Source organism: Cervus canadensis, chromosome 1 (assembly GCF_019320065.1).
Source record: "Cervus canadensis isolate Bull #8, Minnesota chromosome 1, ASM1932006v1, whole genome shotgun sequence".
NCBI classification, from domain to species: domain Eukaryota; kingdom Metazoa; phylum Chordata; class Mammalia; order Artiodactyla; family Cervidae; genus Cervus; species Cervus canadensis.
Window position 1 is genome coordinate 86,823,197 of NC_057386.1, and position 19,876 is coordinate 86,843,072.

The 19,876-nt window shown below is 48.4% G+C and overlaps 1 protein-coding gene across 7 annotated transcripts in view; it reads right to left on the reverse strand.

Moving 5' to 3' along the window:
• JADE1 (jade family PHD finger 1) overlaps positions 1-19,876 on the reverse strand; it is a 58,560-nt gene that overhangs the window by 18,555 nt on the left and 20,129 nt on the right. For all 7 annotated transcript variants that reach the window (XM_043486400.1, XM_043486398.1, XM_043486397.1 and 4 more), the window contains exons 2-6: positions 18,754-18,831; positions 8,548-8,633; positions 6,254-6,411; positions 4,248-4,435; positions 1,700-1,911 (exon numbers count right to left, since the gene is read on the reverse strand). In XM_043486400.1, the coding sequence (XP_043342335.1) occupies positions 1,700-1,911; positions 4,248-4,435; positions 6,254-6,411; positions 8,548-8,633; positions 18,754-18,805 (696 nt within the window). In that variant the 5' untranslated portion in view covers positions 18,806-18,831. The remainder of the gene's footprint in view (positions 1-1,699; positions 1,912-4,247; positions 4,436-6,253; positions 6,412-8,547; positions 8,634-18,753; positions 18,832-19,876) is intronic.

Sequence of the window (19,876 nt, forward strand, 5' to 3'; positions counted from 1 at the left end):
ATGTGTCCGTGCCGTGAATGAGCCACTGTCAACACAGACTTACTGGAAAAACAAAACAAGACAAAACTTTTTATAGAACTGACACTAAGGTTTCAAATACCAAAAAAAGTCTGTATCAGGCACTCCTGAAAAAAGTCTCATTTGAACAGGTAATTTTTTCTTTTTTACTGGAAAAACAAGTCTAAGTAAATTAGAAGATTAAACAAAGGATGCCTTAAAGACAAGTCATGAAGAACATCTCAAAAGAAAAAGGAACTCGAGGAAATACTAAGAGACAATGTGGTGTGGCCAAAAGAACAGAAGACCAGGCCGGGGGGTGGGGTGTCTAGAGCCCTCCCCCCAGCCCCCGCCCTGGAGTTCCAGTTTCAACTCTGCCAGTAACCCACTGTCGACTCTGAAAAGCCCACCCTGACACCAGTTGACTCATTCATAAAACAGGAGGTATGAGTAGTTTCCAAGCAAAACTCTTTTTTTTCAAACAAAACTTTTGTCAGGATGAGGGGGGAAAAAGTAAAACTGGCAAGGAAAAAAAAAACCAAATGTCATCCAAGTAAAATAGCACGAACAACAAAGGAGCAAAATGGTAGCCACAATGCTCATGATGTTGAGACAAAAAAACCTCTATGAGAATTCTCCATTGTCCCAAGGAAAGCTCTCTGGTCATCTGAAAATCCAGAGCTACAAGATGGCTATAATAGCAAAAGACTATGGTTCATGTGTCATCAGGATGAGATGGGCTAAGGCCACACAGCCTGTGAAGTCCTCGGGCAGAAGGGACCCCCAGGAGGCGGCCAGAAGGACAACCAAGAATCACAAACTTGATTCTTCTTCCCCAGAGGTCACCAAGCCACCATCCCACACAAGTCATCTCAGCATCAACATGTGAACTCAAACAAGTACCTCAGAATAGTCTTTTAAAGAGATTATATGAACACACGTCCCCACAGAAATACAGATTACTTTATTATTGTATTAAAAAATAAATGAAAGAAGAGTCAAGACTGAGAGTCTCCCAAGCTTTTTAAATTACCCTATGCCCATCCTTACTGAAGCAACCACCAAATCCTATTGACATCAGGGAGGACAGGAAATAACATTCAAGAAAAGGGGCTCAGTTTATTGTGATGTCAGCAAAAGTGACGTTTTGAATTGTGTCCGAAAAGTTTATGTTAAAGTCAGTCCTAACCCAGAAGAAAACGGATGCAGTCCATTAAGATGAGCTCACACTGGAACAGGGAGGGCCCCTCATCCACTGTGACTGGTCTTCCTACAAGAAGACGGCTAAGTGTAAAGACAGAGACACACAGCGAGGACGCCAAGCGATGACAAAGCCGGAGACCAGAGTGGTGCACAGGTGCAAGCCAAGGAACGCTAACGACTGTCAGCAAACCGCCAGGAGCCAGAAGAGCTGAGGAGGGACTCTACTATGGGTTTCAGAGGGAGTGTGGCCCTGCCGACACCTTGAATTCGGGTTTCCAGTGTCCAGACAGCAAGACAATAATTTCTGTCATTTTAAGTCATCCAGCTGGTGGTACACTCTATTAGAGCAGCCCGAGAAAATTAATACAGGATCCCATTCTCCTGGCTGTAAAAGCAGCAAGAAATACTTCAAACACCCGGTATTAAGAAAAAGATGGGCACACGTCCTCCGTCCCCGACCCTGTCTGTGGCTTCCTCCCGGGCCCCGCTGCCCACCTACCTGGTGCACGCAGATGTTGCACTTGTCACAGAACACCATCTCGTTGCCATCCTCACCATCGGGTGACTGGCAGACGTCACAGACGACATCTTCGTCATACTCGATCCCCAGGCCTTCCTCGGTCTCTATCGCGTGGTTCATGTTGTCATAGCACCGCTGTTCAAATTCCTCCAGGACCCTCTCCATGGTATATTCATCTAACTCGGGCATTCCTGGAGGAAAAATGCCACAAACCTATTTTGATAAATCCATATGAATAAATATTATAATATTAGTTATACTAATGAATTCACAGAGAATAAATAATATCATAAACAAATGTATCCTGAGTGTCCCAAATATTATCTGTTGAATGTCTCTTTGACCCTTTCAAGGAAGGATCTGTAAACTAAAAGGCAGAAAGACATATCCACACAACAGTTTGTTCTTTATGATCAGGTACTGAAGACACAGCACTGGAAGGTAGAAAAATGAAAGATAAATCCCAAAAGGGTTCAAGGATATTAAGTATTGAATACATTAGATTGTCATTTCATTACAACATTATATATAACAACTAACATGTAACAGACTTCAAAACCATGACCGTATAGTATGGCTTGGTTATTTTTTCAAAAAAACATTCCATTTTTTCAGCTTAAAATGGTGCTGAGAACAGATTTCACTGTGAATACTCAAAATGTTTTTACCTGGTTTATCCCTCCTCACCCTCTGAATTTACTAGTTGAGATGCATAAGCTAATCAGACCCATGAAAGACAGAAATACAAGCAATGCCTGAAGCAAAGACAGCTCCTTGTGAATCAAATAAAATGCATTCTTATGCAAGAAATGACCAAAATTAAACTTTAAGCGGTTATCATGGTTATAACTAGTGGTGGGATAAGACTTTTAGTTTCTTCCATTTGTGGATGTATTCCAAACTTCCTACAATGAAAACACTCATGCAAGAAAGAAAAAACAGGCTGTAAAAAATAGTAAAACACATCTAAGGAACAACAGAAACGTCATCAGAGCCAACAACAACTCTTACGCATTACCGTAAATTTAACTGACACTTCCAGTTTTTAAAAACCTGGAGAACACAATAGTGCTGGCACTGTGATAGGCCCTGATAAACACATATTCAAAAAAGCCACCTCTCATCTCAAACTCTATTTAATAACAAGATCGTTTCTGCGTGGCCAGACGCTTTCATCTCAATTCTTCCTACCAGTTTTGAAAACATCACTGGCTTTGAAAATACAACCCTATACCCTATAATTAATTTTCACCATTAAAAAGACCAATGAAAGCCAAGGTAAACGTCTTCAAGTATGTGTTCAGTACATGTTAGAAAACTGCATCACTTATCCTGCCAAAGCGCTCAGCAGTGCCTCGCTGTCTGACAGAGACCCAGCACTATCCCTTGAACCAACCACAGAAGCCCCCAGCCCCTGGCCATCAGTCCCTCTGCCTTAACTCAGGACACCGAGCCAGTCTAGTGGAATACAGGGGTTTCCACAAAGTCTATGAAGCTGAAACATAGTATTCTAACAGAAAACTCATGAACAGATTCTACAAAGCAACCTCGTCGTCTGCTAACAGTCTAGCCACTAATATCTAAAAGCAAGTCATGAGGAACGAATCAGCTTTGTCAAAATTCCTAGCTCAGTCCACAGGGTCTTTATTCAGGGGCTGGGGAGCAGCAGGCATGGCGTCACCCGTCACACGCCAGGCGCCACGTGAGGCTCAGGGACCCACACAGACACAGTCTCAGTCCTGCAGGGCTTTGAAATCCGTTCACCATTTCATAAATACTTACATAAGCTAGGCTGCAAAGAGCCTGTGCCACCACTTCCCGACCTTGACCTACCGCACAAAGCTAATTAATCCTCACAGCCTCTCATGGGGAACCCAGCCTGGGCCTCACTGACTTGCCACCCCACACACTTCAGGCAGCCCTCAGCAGTCAGCAGTGGCGCGCAAGCCAAGACCCACGTGTCATCCTGGTGGTGACACTAGGAGATGCAAGCCAAGGAGGTGCAGGAGCCCTGAGCTGCACACACACAGGAACTGACTGATGTGCAGAGAGATCACCGTGGGCGGGGGCACCGCGAAGGCGGGGCTTCACCCAGGGGGAGCCAGGACAGACACAGGGAGCACTCAGGTTTAGGAAAGGACCTCAGGGGAATCGCCGAGGTGAAAGCACAAGTGCCGTGTTTGGAAAACGGTGCGCTTGGCTGCAGTGGAGTTTACTGTGAGAAACAGCAGGTCAGTGCTGAAGAAGGGATCTGAAGAGCTCAGCCTCCTTACTTTCCTGGAGGTAAGGAAGCGGCAGGTTCAGGGCTGGAGGTCAGGGTGGGAGCCTGGAGCCCTGCTCCTCCCCCGTGGAAAACAGCCCTCCTCAGTCCCACCACTCGCCCAGGGAGCACACGCAGGCTCCGGGTCTGCCGCAGCCGGATGCGCAGGTCTGAGGCTGAGATGGAGCCGGCGCCCCAGGTGGTGAGGAGCTTCTCCCCTCACCTGCAAGCCTCTACTCATCACAAGGCAACAGAGCCATCTCTCACCCATCTCCTTAAACTCCTCGTTGGTCAGTTCCAGCCACGCGGCGTCCATGTCGTTGAGATCGTAACGACACACGCTGTCGGCCAGCGTGCGGATGTCAACGTAGCCCAGCTCTGGAGGCTCGGAGCCTGACGAGACAATGTACTTCTTGGGCCTGATGAACATGAGGGATTTCTCTTCAGATACAACCCTGGTTAAGAAGAAAAGGCAGCCGGGGTTACCCTTCCTGCCACAAGGAAGCAAGTCTGTCTGTCAGAAGGCCCCAGGTGCAAGCGTCCACCTCCAACCCCCAAACCCCAGGTCACCGCCTGGTTAAGAGTTAACACCCTAACATCACTAATAAAATAAAGTTGGAGTCATTAAAGCCCCTAAAATAAAACTAGATGACAAGTGACAAAACTACGGAAGTTGTCACCACCAGCTTCTTCCGTGTGGCTTCCCAGGACCCCGAGTGCCTGCCGCCATCTGACAGTGGGGCACACACACAAGAATGCACTCTGCCCTAAGTGTCAAGGGTTAACATCTGAAGCTCCCTCCACGAACCAGGCCTGCCCACCCCTGCTGGAGACCACGAAGCACAGGGTTCTCTGGGACACGGGGGAGACAAGAGCAGCCACACAGACAATGGCTACAGCAGAGCGCTGGGGAGCCGAGGGGAGAACCATCACCTCCAGGGCTAAAACTCAGGCCTCGACCATTACCAGGCAGCCTAAGAATCAGAGTCCCGGCCACGTTAGGGATGCTCCCAACACATACTGGGGATCCCAGGACAGAAGGCAAGGTCCCTCTGCTCCTCATCCTTCCACCTGTGAACACCTGGAGAATGCTGTCCTTGCACCCGCTCAGGAGGAGGACAGCACTTGAGACGGTCCAACCACTGCTGACTGGAGCCCATGGCGGCCCAGGAGCCCCTCACATCCACACTGTCCGTCCACCTCCAGGTCTCAGGGTGCCGGCAGTTTGCATTAATACCCAGCTGTCCAAGGAGTCTGTCAGAGTATTTCCAACACCCTTATAATACCAGAGTGACTTTATCTATTAATATATGACACTGAGATAGGCAAATTTAAGGGGGTTTTTCCTCCTACTCAACTAAGGGCAGGGTTTCAGGTGAAAACTTCCACAAGCTCTGTGGGTGTTTACTTGTCCTTTGCTGGGCTCGGAACGCCTGGGATGGGGACGCCAGCGCCAAGCAGTTCCATGGTGCCGTGCCCCAGGGGTGGGTGACTCCTGAAGAGCCCAGTGAACACTCCACTCACTCCCCAGATGGCAGTCCGGCCTGGGAGGGTCATTCAATCCTGCACAGTTATGGGGACATTTGCCCCAGGGACCCCTAACCCAATAATCAGACTCGATCATCTCAAGTGCCTGAGGACATGATGGGGGTGAAGGTAAGCTCAGTCCACACTCAGTGATGGTGAAAGAGGACGTTTCGCAAAGCAGGCAGCTGACTGACAACAAGAAGGCAGTGAAGCCAGGTGCTCCCTCCCTGGGAGGAGCCTCAGACAGGTGAGCAAACAGGCCCAGCTTCATGCTGAGGCGGGTCATCAAAGACCGACCCTCAAAACCTTTCAGGGGAAAAGAGGTTTGGAAGTAAAATCAATAGAAAGTCTCTAAGAACATGTGGGCAAAGTTTATCCAAGGAGGACTCTAAGGTTCCATCCACACAGCCCTAACCTGACAGGACTGCTCACCCCCGTCCTCTCCCTGAGGTGGAGGCAGACAACCCTCCCCAGGAAAGCAGCCTCCAGAGAAGAAGGAGCCACTGTGCCTACATCCAGGTGTCCCACCCCGCCCCCCACTCCCGAGGAAGTCCTGGAATTTACCTTCCTCTAGAGGAGAGCAGCACCTTCCCAAGGTGGAGGCCCACAGCACCACCTCTGGACCATTTCTCATTCCCCCAGACACCCTACTGCTAACTCCAACACTGCTCCCCGCAGCCGGCTGGCTCTCGGGGCAGTCAGACCACTGCTGCGGGAGGGGTAGCCCCTCTCCCAGGTACGTCTACCTGGCCACAGGCTGGGGGATGGTCCCAGGGCTCACTGGCACCTGGACCCCTTTCTCCCACTCCTGTCTCCAGGGATCCGCCAGCACGTAGTACTCGTCCGGGTTCAGCTGGTAGGAGTCATGGAGCTTCATGGCAGTGATCAGGTCTGTCCTAAACACCTGGACACGGAGAGAAAAGGGTCATTGACACTGGGTATTTGCATTCTTCTTCAGAGCACTGGCAGCTGCAGGGTAACCATGGTGCTGCCATGTAACCAGGTCACTGTTTCAACAGAGAACCAGTCTGACCTACTGAGGAAAGCCCGGGGCCTGCCACACCCTGGACCGTGCTCAGGACGGGAGCGGCAGCAGCTCAGTACCCTCACCCCCTCCCTGGCTCTGCAAGACGGCCATGTCTGCGCCAGCCACCAAGACTCAGGAACCTCAGTGCCCTCCTGCGAAACTGCTAAGAGACTCCCAATTCAGCAAGCAGGCTGCTGAAGACAATGCGCCTAAAAACCCCTGGAAGGAGACATTTCACTCAAGGGCACCTTCCTGGTAAATATTTAAGAACCAGAACTCCACTAACCATGTAACAACACCAAGCCAAAACCCAGGGCCACCAAGGCTTCTGTTCCTACCCTCAGGCTGCCTCCACCCGGCCCCTGCCCGCTGGGCACCAGGGCTTCTGGTAAGGTGTCTGGAAAGGCGGGTTTTGGGTGGCCAATGCGAGGCAGAGCAAAGGCTACAAAAATCTAGGAGAGAAGCAACAACAGAGCAGGGGAATCCAGGCAGAAAGGAGCTTGTAAAGAATGTGTCTGCACTCCCTCACCTAGTGTAACTTCTGCCAAGAAAGCAGCATCTGTGGGGGAAGAGGAGGAGGAGGAGAGGAAAAGAAGAAAGCAAGCTACCCGCCTCTCCTCACCCTGCCAAAAACAGACCACAAGATTCCAAGGTACCCTCTGCCAAGAGAGCACCTCAATGCCTCATCACAGGTCAAGGGGGGACCAACCACAAAGGGGACCCCCGCACGCCTGCTGTTCCTGATGGAGACTCCCCACCAGGGCCTCGCCTCAGTCCGCGCAGGTCTCAGCACTACAGGAGGAAGCACTGACCCTGGCATTAGCAACATCCCGAGTTGTATTTGGCACGAAGTGAGCCTGCATCTGTAAGCTACATTCTCTGTTTACACAAGTCACAATGCTGAACTCTCTCTTCTTGGGACAGGGAGTTCTTTCTTGTGCTGCGAAGTACAGCTCACATTATATGCCTGCTAATAGGTCCATATTTGTTTTTCCTGGTGACTTTTCAGGCTGGTGATCACTTTAATAAACTTCACCATAATAAAGTCTGAGGCAGTGTCTGAATAAAAGGGCCGTGTCTCCAGCCTGCCATTTTGGATCTGGACTTTCCCCTGTGTGTCACTGAAGTCCCAGGAACCGGCAGGAAGCGGGCTGTGCGCCTTCCACAAAAGCGCCAGTGAGGCCAGGGGCCCGTGCCCCAGGGGGCGCGAGCTGTCAGTCACACCCTCCCCACCCCCGAGAGACAAGTCCTTTCAAGTCCCAGCTCTACATCTTCAGGAAGCAAATTAGTTAAAAACATATTCCAATTAAGTCTGATGAGTATCAGTAGTTAATAAGGGAATCTGCCAAAGAAGGGGGAAAAAAATCAAACTGAAGCAACAAGAAGAGAAAAAGCAGTCAGTCCACTCTTCCTGCACTAGAGACTTGGGAGGGGGTGCTCAAGACTGAGGCAGACGCCCGCAAAGGGACGTGAGCTCAGAGGTCCCCAGCAGGGCTCAACCTCGGCACTGCAAGTATGGAGTCATTTCAACTCAGAAACTTAAAAACAGCAACAGCCTGGAACAAAACACAGGTCAGGGCCACGGCCACGCCCCCCACACTGCCCAGTGCTGACACCGGGAGGGGTTCTAGCTGAGGGACTGCTGCTCCCACACAGGTACCAGCTTCCTACAGCGCGTGCACGCTCAGTCGTGTCCAGTTCTCTGCAGCCCGCCAGGCTCCTGTCCATGGGATTTTTCAGTCAAAAAAACTGAAGAATATAATTAATAACAGCTAACATTTACTGGGCACAATTTACCTCTGTGTATTAATGCTCTTAATCCTCATAAGGATCCTGTAAGGTGAACACCTGTATTATCCCCATCTTACAGATTTGGAAACTGAGAAAGAGGGGTTACATAAGTTACCCAAGAACGCACTGACATCAATACCAACAACCTGGTGTGTGTGTCAACCATACACACTCACGCACACATGCAGGACAGGCACAGTCACGCCAGCACTCGGGAAATACCTCTGAAGGCTTTCGATCTTCAGGTCTGGAGCATGAACTTCTCCCGTGCTGGGATCGGGAATTCTGGGACCAGGTAGTCGACAGGCCTGAAGACACAAATGTCCCAAGAAAAGCAGTCAATCAGAGGTACACAAACCACGGAGTGTTCGCAGCAAGGCGCCCGCAGTGCCACCCCAGGAGACGGCCGGTGCCCCGCCGCGCTCTCCCCTCTCCCCAAGAGCTTCTCCACCCCCACCACACTCACGTCCCGTCCCACAGCAAGCCAGCAAGACCACTCCGCACCCAGGGCTGAGGGCCACTGAGCCACAGCACACGCACAGAGGGAAGAGGCCGCTCATGAACACCATGGAGGTGGTGCCTTCATCCGTAAGCCTGCATTTCTTAAGAGGTTCAGAGTCTCACAGTGGTAAATATAAATCCAGAAACTTAAAAAAAAAAACTTTCAGGAACTTTTCAAACGCTAACATCATTGTGCTATATCCTAAATCCATACCCTAAAACATTAGGAAAAAAGTTCTGACTCCACAAAAGAACTTAGCAATTCCTAGAACAGGGAAACTCCAGCCTGCCACAGACTAGGGGCTGCGGCCAAATCCCCTTTACAAGTGCCTGCTCCCCTCTCCCAGAAAATGCCTGCCGGCATCGGCTCTTCTCTGAGCTCAAAGGACAGGAAGTGGCCCCTTCCCCCACTAAATCAAGGGAACTGGGAGCCCCACCAGGCCGCCTGTGTCTCCTTAATGCCACAGCGTCTGAGTCCTCTTGCTCCAGGCCTCCTTCCCCAGGGAGGGCGCGTCCACACCCAGAGTATCACCCGGGAGACTGTCAGACCTGCATTCCCACACAAGCGCCAGGTCCACGTTCACCTTCAGATCAGACATCAATCAGGCCCAGAGTGCTCCTAAGGTGGGTCACCTCAGCACTACTGTAACTGGCCTCAATGTTTTAGTCAAACCTGATTTTCTTCTTCTTCAAGAGTCATTCTAAACTCTCCTCGCTCAGCACACATCCGATTAATGGCCGAGTGGAACTCGGCTGCCCAGTACCTCAGCACCTCAGCCCCTCTTCTCCACCCCTGTCACTGCCTCCAGTCTCTGGATGCTGCATCACTGCCTGAGATCCGAAACCACCCTCCTAACTACTTGCAGTGTGTCTAACTTCCTAATAACTCTCCTCCATGTTCAACAGACTGTAGCATTTCCCATAAATTAACACCACTCTCCCTCCCCCCAAAATAAAAGCTAAAACCTGAGGGGGACTGCCATTCTATCAACAAAATCACTTTTCACTCAAACAGGAAACTCTTATCTCTACAGATTCTAGAGACAAGAGACACAATCAAAGCACCCTTAAGACCTTGGGGATATAAAGAAATAGATTCTGCGTATAAGCCTATCATCAGATTTGCCATGACGGAGACTAAGGGGATTGCCAAGTGTCCCTCAACAGGCGTGAGCACTACCGTTGATGACCAGTCCTGAGGCTTGTTTACTGGGTCAACTGACTCTGCTCTTAGGCCAGCAGAACAGATTTCCTACCAGTAACCCTACTGAGTGGTTCAGTATTAGACTCCTGAATGAACATGAAAGTTTCACTCCCACACTAAAGGAATATTCTGGGCATACTGGGGTAAGTCTGACTTGCAGGAAGTTCTAAATCTGGTCATTATTGGAAAAAGGAAAACAGAAACCAAATTAGGAACCCAGAAAGGAAGGCCGCTGGGCAGCTCATGTCTCTAGACAGGCCTGTCTAGCCCCCTCCAGTCCTTGGGCCCGGACAGGGGAAGAGCACAGGCATACTCTGGACGGACCGCCCAGGAGCCCGAGGAGGGGGCCGAGATGAGGGCGGAACGGGGCGGCCCCTCTACCGTGAATCGCTAGCTGAAGTGTTAGGGACAACCTCCAGGCTGGTTCCCAAGGTTCCATGCAGCTGGCACAGAACTCAATCCAAGGAATGGTGATCATTTTCAAACTTTTCCTAGGACTGCTTTCACATTCTTGAAAAATGTTGCCTGTTTTTAAAAACAGATATTCAAAACTGCTACAAATTTGGCATCTAATTGTATTACCCAAGAGAAATGCTGGTCCACCCAGAAATAGTCTGTTTCTCTTCCTTTTAATTTGCCTAATGCAAAAAGAGGAAGAGAAATAATATTAAACTCTCCTTTGCAGAAAGGGCAAGACTGGGGGGAAAGCTAAGCTTAAATTATCACTGACATAAAGAATGTTCTTAGTTTACATATGAAGTCAAAAACCAGAAAGCACCCAAATAGTGGCATATCCATACCATGGAATACTATCCAGCATTAAAAAAGAATGAGCTGTTGATACATACACAACATGGATGAATGTGGGAATAATTATGTAGAGTGAAAAAATGCCAGATAAAAAGAGTACATACTATTCCATTTATATAAAACTCTGGAAAATATAAACTAATCTATAGTGACAGAAAATAGATCAGAGGTGACTGGGGAAAGAGGGAAGGGAAGGATTCTCTTCGGTTTTATGATTTCATGGGTGTAAACATGTCAACATGTATCAAAGTGTACACTTTTAAATGTGAGCAGAAAATAATTGATGATTTTCTGCCATCCATTTAGAATAAAGGAGAAGAAAACGCTCCATTTTACTCTACGCAGGTGGTCTGTACAGAACCTAAACTTTGCTGAATAGTGAGAAGCAGCTGGTCCCTCCCTCCCTTGTCCAGCAGCAGATCCTTGTTGCTGGCGATTTCCTCCCTCTAGTTCACTTTAAAACTATGTAATAACTATTTACAACATCCAGTACACCTAAGTCAGTGCTGTGCACACAGCAGATGCTTAATGTTTTAAAAAATGTCTCTTAACTGGACAAAAAATACAGTGTCACTGTTGAGGACTGTAACCCAGGAACTGAAGGTGGTAGGTACTCAGAACGCACCGCTGTTTTACCTATTAGAAGACAGGCTTCTGAGCTCAAGGAAAATGAGGTCACGGAAAATAAAGCACTAATGCCTTTAAAGACAGCATGGTGGGGCCACTGCTTCCTGCCCAGAACACACCTCCATCTACAAAGTCCACAGGAGACTCCAAGCAATGCCTGATGTCCCTATACCAGTTCTCTCTCAGCCACGTTCTCTCCGGTTCCTCCAAGACCATGATCCAAGCAAAACAATTCACACTTATTTTTAATTTTAAAACGTTATGTTATAGAACTTTTTAAGTATGTTGGGTTAAAAAAAAAAATCAGAGTATTTCTAACACGAAAGGACTAGGAGACAACAATTTACACTGCAGTAAGATACTGGCCACTCATTAGTTCTGAAAAGCCATGTGCTAAGATTATGCTGGGTTAAAAGCTATATTTTGTTTTTGTTTTCAGAGTGCTGACATTTACTGACAAGCTAAGAATATGGCAAGTAAATTTTTGTTTTATTTTCTTGTTGCTTTCAGGAGAAGAGTTAGGAACTCTAAAAATTCGGCATAACATTTAAAATTACCTTACTTCCCATACACAAGGTATTATTACCTAAAGTTAAGTCCACTCTACTGACAAGTGACTTTTAAATTCTTGACATGTACTTTGAGTATCAGCAATTAATCTCTATTAAAACACAGAGAAGAATTAGCGAAAAATAAAGCCTTGCTTTGTTTTATGATCCCCATCTTCCCTTAAAACAGAAATGCAGGGGTGGTGAAAGCGACAAAAGGCTCGCAGGCCACAGCACCGTGAGCATGATCCTGTGCGTGCTCTGCACTACTAACCCTGCTTTCTGGTTCTAGGCTGCACTGACCTTCAACGCTGTCCTTTGAAATACAGTCATGCTGTCTTGCCTTAAATCTAAAAGAAGGGAAAAACCTCAAGAGTAAATCTAATACATATTGCACACACCTCCAACATTTGGTAGTTCGTGTGTGTTAAGCCTTCCAGGTGGTGCAACGCATGAAAGGTTCAGCAACAAGAGTGAATGGCAGCTGGTGGTGCCACACCACCACAAAGGCAAGCTATGAAGGAACCTCACCCCCGACCAGATGGCGCATCTCCCGTCTCAGACCCCGCTTCTAGACCCTAAATACCACGCTGGTGTTTTTAGGAGTGTTAAGCCAGCTTAACAAAATAAGATGCTTGGGACCAGCAAGTATGGGGCCCAGAGAGCCAGTTGATGTCACAACAGTGCAGACTGGAGAGAGCTAGGCGCGGCCTTACTCTTACTGTACCAGTAAGGTGGTGCTACACAATGTTTCGTCTGAGAAGGGAACAGATTTAACAGTTCCTATTCGCTTGCACTGTGTGGTAGAAGGCCCGCCTCACACACCCCTGCTCTTTCTACCAGGGCCTGACCCCACATCTCCCACAGCCCAACCCCTTTCCCTCCCAACATGGCTTGTTAGCTCTGCGGTTTATCTTCCAAAGCACAAAGCTTGATGGGTGCACATTCAGAGCACTGGCCCAGGATTGTTTCAACATACCTGGGCCTTCAACCAACTGACACAAATGTTTCATAGTCACCCAGCCCTTCTGTTAAGTTCAAGTCCATGGAGCAGATCAGGTGCTACTTGTTCCTTGAGCCCAAGATGATGCTCTGCCCGTCAATGTCGACAAGCCACAAGCTGGGTGTGAAAAGGGATAAAACCATCTCCACGTGCCTAGAGACAGGCATACAACACACACTCTGCAGTACTTGAGCCAAAATTCCCACATTTCAAGAATTCCTACACAACTCCTCGGTGTCACAAGATTCAACTGATGGTGGGAAAGGAGCAAATTAAAGGTCCAGTCACACAGGAATAGAAGCGGAAGCAGAGTCATTAACCTTTATGCAAAAGAGAAACCACTGAGGACCTCTAAAGACTTGTCATGAAAGAAACCAAGCAGAGTCAAATAAACAAACAAAGTGAAAGCAAGTCATTAAAAAATGTAACTAACACAAAAGGTCCAAATCAGAAAGTGTGTTTCATCCACACAAAACTTTCGTCTTTCTTCACTGTTTATCTGTAAGCTGGAGAGAGCCCAGGAAAACTAAAGTCCTCACATGACGTCATGTTTGTCACTCATCAACCTGCATTGCTAAGTGCAAAATCAGTCGGTTTGACTTTTTACTCAGCTGTTTTCTGTGTCTTTGTCATCACAAGTGAGGGAGCAGAACTTGGTTGGGTAACTGGGAAAGACAGAAGTCTTTCAGGGTCAGCACAGGTGTGGAAACCAGACCAGGTAAGGCGTCCCCAAGGTGCCCGGTCCCATGACCCCTGGCCACACCCCAGGCCTTCCCATAGAGACGTCAACACAGCCCTGTAATTTGGGGCATGAGGCAAAATTGGTTCCTAGACCCCATTCCAATATGCGCTTGCGGAAGCTTCCACATACTAACAAGCAACTGTCAAGTGCCAGCGGGGTGTCCAAAAATTCAACTCAATTCTGACATGGAGACAGAACTAGATTCCAGACTCAGTCCCACAAGACCACCACCCACTTCAGAGGCCAGCCGCCAAGCCCAGGTTGTTAGCTATGCTTCTGACCGGCAGGGGTTCCCAAGACCCTCTCCTCGAGTCATTTGTTAGAGCATCTCACAGAACTCAAAGAAACATGTTCCATATTAGATAACCAACTTATTATAAAAAAGATATTGAAGGGGATGAATCAATAGCCAATAAAGAGACACACAGGACAAGGCCTGGGGAAAGGGCACGGGGCGTCCAAGCCCTCTCAGAGCACACCGGTCTTTCCCAGCCACCGCAGGTTCACCACCTGAAAGCACCACCTTGGAGCTTTCAGATTTTTACCGAGGCTTCCTTATCTAGGCATGATTGATTAAATCACTGGCCACTGATGACCAACTCAATCTCCAGCTCCTCTCCTCCCCCCTCAGGCTGGATGGAAACGCTAAAAATAGCTGGTGGCCCCACTGTCGCATTTGCCAAAACCCCTGAAGACGGAGGCCCAAGGACTCGGGAGGAAATTAAGCACTTGTTTCCCGAGGCTGCACCCTGGCACAAGGCATTAAACTTCCAAGACTAGCTGAGCCACCCCATCCCAGGAGCCCAGCCTGTGAACACCCCAACACGGTTTCATCCAACTGCGAGGCTGGTAGTCCAGGGCACCTGGAGAAAGGCTTCCACAGCTATGCCTGCAGCTGGAGGCGGACTTGCACTGGCGCAGAAAGTGCCTGTGCATCCCCAACTGTAAATACCATGCCGCTATTCCCCTGGACCAAGCCAGCAATCAAAGCAAAGGGCTCCAGCCCAGGAGGCCAGCCGGGTCCAGCCATGGCTTTGTGGGCGCCCCAAGCTGACGTCTGCAGCTGTCTCTTCTCCACTTGGACATGCGAGGCACTGGGCTGGGAGCTGCTGCCAAACTTCTGTCAGAAATGCAAGCTGGAAAGGCTGGGGAGGGGCCACTGCACTGACCCAGCCCTTGTTATGAGCAAGGCTTCCAAACACCCAGACTCAACTAAGGGCAGGCTCAGTTCTGGGTACCTGAGTGCAGAGGCAGAAGGCACCCTACTCACACCCACCACCGAGTGCTACATGAGAGGATGGTCTCCAACGCACACAGGCAGGCTGGTGGCAGAGGCCCACACAGGACAGCAGTTGCTGTCAGAGAAGGTGGAAAGTGTGTTTATGGTGTAGATGTGTGCATGTGTCTATATGACCCGGCGTTCTAAGGCTTTAAATGAGAGCTGTTTGCCACAACCATCACCCACCCTAACGACCAAATCAGCAGGCCGAGACAGGCAGCCCAGCCACAAAGTACCATCACACACTTTCCACTGGATCAACCATGACGAGGCCAGCCTGCCTCCCTTCTATCAGCAGCTATCGTCTTCATCCTCTACCACCACCACTCAATTTCCACATGGAGCCTAGGGCAGAAGAAAAACCAGCTTTGTGGTCTGCCTACATCAACCCTCCAGCACATTATAAATATCTACCTTAGTCCTCCATCCCTGCTTTCTTCAGGGAGACCAGCATAGACACAAACATATTAGCCGGAGGACAAAAACAGCCCATTACAAAGAAGGTGACTTGATGGATACACTTTTGGTGGGGACTTTGGACACCTTTCCTCCTCCTAGAACTCTGGGTGAAAAAACAGGTTTAGATGAAGCATCTGGTCTTCTATGGGCTGAACTGTGCCCCCTGCCAAATTTCTTATGTTGAAACATAACCCCCCAGTACCTCAGAATGTGACTGTATTATATTATTTGGCCATAAAGCCTTTAAAATGGTGATTAAAATGATGGATCCCAACCCAGTGTCACTGGACCACAAGAGGACATTTAACCACACAGAGACATCAAGGATGCTCATGCTCAGAGGAAAGACCTGTGAAGACTCAGTAAGAGGGTGGCAGTCGGTCTGCAAGCCAAGCAGAGAGGCCTCAGGAGAAAGCAAACCTGCCAACATCTTGACCGTGGACTTACAGCCTCTAGACTCGTGAGAAGTAAATGTCTGTTGTTTAAGCCACAAAGGCTGTGGGATTCGTTATGTCCGCCGGCAATGATGAATGGAAGGGCCTCTGGACAGCTGAGAAGGCCTGGACTGGGTCAGGGTCCAGAACTACACTGTCCACTATGGTAATCACTAGACATGTAGCTTTTTAAATTTTAATTAAGATTAAATAAAAATTTAAAACTCAGTTCCTTACTTACACTAGAACATTTCCCTTCTATCGTGCAGCTCTACTCCAGAAAGCAGAAGGGTCTAAGTCTGAGAGAACATCCCAGGAGAATCTTTTGTGACCCAGCCCTCCCAAGGTGGACAAGAGGCCCGAGTCAGAGCAAGCACAGACCTGCTCCTCAACCAAAAACGCAGGGGAAGAGGCCTCTCTGAGCCTTTCATCAAGCACTGGAAGTAATTCATGAACCCTTCTTCTGATTAATTCTGAACCTAAAAAGCAATGGTTTCTTTTTGCAATTGCTGCAAGACAACACCGTGTACTCAGTAAGCAGCAAGCACTTACGGAGTGCATACAACTCCAGAGGACACTTTGACAGGTACCAGAGGTGCAGAAAAGGAATGCCTAAGCTCATTTTTGCCTCAAGGAGTAAAAAAGCCTAAGTAAATATTAAAGAAAACAAGTAGCGAGGGTCGTGAACCAACAAGCACCAAGAATTTCAGAAGGCATTCCCAACGGCTCGCACAGGTGGGGTACAGCCCCTTCACACAGTTCCCTGAAACAGAAGGCAAGCCCCTCTCCCAGAGTGCTCACTCCTGTGTCTCTGCTTTCCCCACCCAGTTCACTCCTCCCTCATGCCAAAGGTCAGCTCCTACTGCCTGTCTGAGAGGGTCCCAGCCCTTCCCCATTTGTCACAGCTTTCCCATCACCACCATTTCTCCTCCTAGCTGCTCCATGCCTGCACCCGAAGCTCCAACCAAACTGTATTTGAGTTCTTCTGTTTCTAATAGTCCTGCTGGCTGTCAGTGTGGGTGCCCACAGCAAAGCCTTGCTCTCTAATTTTCTGTTTTTAATTCTGCTTTTAATCTGCAGAAAGTGAAGAAGAACTAAAGTGCCTCTTCATGAACCTGAAAGAGGAGAGTGAAAAAGTTGGCTTAAAGCTCAACATTCAGAAAACTAGGATTATGGCATCCGGTCCCATCACTTCATGGCAAATAGATGGGGAAACAGTGGCAGACTTTATATTTCTGGGCTCCAAAATCACTGCAGATGGTGATTGCAGCCATGAAATTAAAAGATGCTTAATCCTTGGAAGTAAAGTTATGACCAACTTAGACAGCATATTAAAAAGCAGAAACATTACTTTGCCAACAAAGGTCTGTCTAGTCAAGGCTATGGTTTTTCCAGTGGTCATGTATGGATGTGAGAGTTGGACCATAAAGAAAGCTGAGCGCTGAAGAATTGATGTTTTTGAACTGTAGTGTTAGAGAAGACTCGAGAGTCCCTTGGACTGCAAGGAGATCCAACCAGTCCATCCTAAAGGAGATCAGTCCTGGGTGTTCATTGGAAGGACTGATGCTGAAGCTGAAACTCCAATACTTTGGCCACCTGATGTGAAGAACTGACTCATTGGAAAAAACCCTGATGCTGGAAAAGATTGAAGGCGGGAGGAGAAGGGGATGACATAGGATGAGATGGTTGGATGGCATCACCGACTCAATGGACGTAAGTTTGGATAAACTCTGGGAGTTGGTGATGGACAGGGAGGGAGGCCTGGTATGCTGCAGTCCATGGGGTCACAAAGTTGGACACGACTGAGCGATTGAACTGAATGTAACTGAATCTGCCCAACACTTGGAGCACAGAAAAACAACCGTTTGCATAAAACAACTTCATCCTTCAGGATCTGCTCAACTTCGGCCTCCTCTATAGGTTTCCCTGGCCCCTCCCTCCTCTGAATGTGTGTCTACATATACTCATTTCCACAGTGCATAAGAAAGGCATCTCCAATTGTCCTGATAATATCCAGCTCTGATGGAAAGTCATGTGTCAAAGACAGAGTTCCTTGAAAACAGGCCCAATACCTTTCCCATCACTCAGCAGAGTAAGCATTCTTTCAAGATTTCCCAAATCTGATCTGTAATACAAAACATAAGATAATGGGCCAGAGCTCAGGCACACTGCTAGGTTCAAAATTTCCTTGTTATCTGAAAGACACTCTTCCCTGGGTCGTCTGTGAGCTTCCCAATACACAGACGCTGTGTGACATTTATTTTGACTGCCTGGAAGCCAACTAACTTCTGGTTCTCAGCTGCACTGTGAAAATATGAGGATGCCAGAGAGCTGAGTCGCAGACAGTAGTATTATTAAATACAGTCATGTTCAAATCCACTGAAGAGCGCTGACTCGTGACCTACTAAAAACCTGTGCTTGATATTTTCACATCACACCAGGCAGCCCAATCTGCCTTTGTATCAGGCTGGACTAGTTAATAATTAACTGGCTTCGATTAAGTTCCCTTTTCATAAAGAGCAACTGTGAAGTGCTGTAAATGATGTTTAGGAAAAACAGACACACTAGTGACTCTGGAAACTGGATTATTCACCTTTGGACAACAAACAGGAAGCCTGAGGAATGCCGCCCGCATTGAACCTCACCCAGGAAGATGAAGGCCTGCAGCATCCCACTCAGATGTGACACTCAGGCCCTGGCTCTTCTCTGACCTCACTGATACATGAAGCGCCTCAGCTCTTTAAAGCATTACATTAAAAAATCCTGTTTTTACATGGACCCAAACCCTGGTAGGCTCCAAGAACAACAAAGCAGGACTTACTGCCATTGTCGTCAGAATCCTCACTGCTGCTGGGAAGGCGACCTCGTTTCATGATCTCCCCGGGAAGCAGCAGGCAGCCTGCAAAGCAATGAGACAGCACTTAACCCAAGATGATAATACACGGCCATCGAGCTGTGCTTCAGATGGCAGCCAGGATTCACAGCACACAAAAAGCAAACAGTCGGCTTTAAGTAGCATGTGAATTATAAACAGTAAAAAGACCAGAGAGACATGATTAGGTGCAATTATTAACAGAACAGGTTCAAAAGGGAGGGGGAGAGGTGGAGAAATTACACATCAGCAGGTCTCCCAAAGGTGCCAGGCTTCTCTCTCGCTCCTCTGACATTATCACTACAACTACTCCAGGAGCCTCTTTAGCTGACTGGCAGCAAGCTCTGCGGAAAAAGCCCATGGCAATGAGCACAGTACTTCCTCACTACATACAGATTCATATTTTACACGTGTATTGGGGGTGGGGGGTTAGGGATGGGGCTATGCCGGGATGTGTGGAGTATTTACACTGCTTCTCGGGCAAATACTGCTGAAAGAATCCTAAAAACTGAATACCTAGAATTCTAGGAACAAAACAAACGGGACCCTGGGAATGCAAATGCCTATCCTTGTCATCTCCAACCCCCCAGCAATTCATTCTTAGCCAGACTCCTCCCCCTTTACTCAGGAGGAAACTCAAGTCCAAAAGGTTTAAGCGCTGACCTGCCCAAGGTCACATTGTGAGCAGGCAAAAATCCAATTTCACTACCTTTTCCCCAACTCCTTACAGGCCTTGCCCAACCCAACAGTCTGAGCAGACACCCCGCCTACCCGGCCAGCTCCTGCCAGACAGCTGGTGGTACCAGGCCTCCAGCACCACAGAACGGAGAAAGAGGGCAGTGGACTGAGACCGAATGGCCACCACCGAACACCTACAGATGACCGTGAGGTTATATTCAGACAGGGTAGCTTTCTAAACAAAACCAAAAAGCTTTTCCAAACTAAAAATTACTCATCACCTTGACATCTTTCGGGCCCAAATATTACTGCCAGATCGGTAATTCCCAAAGAGAGAGGAGGGCTTTCCCAGTCAAAGTATGGTTAGTCAGCCATCCCCTCCCCACTCAGCCCC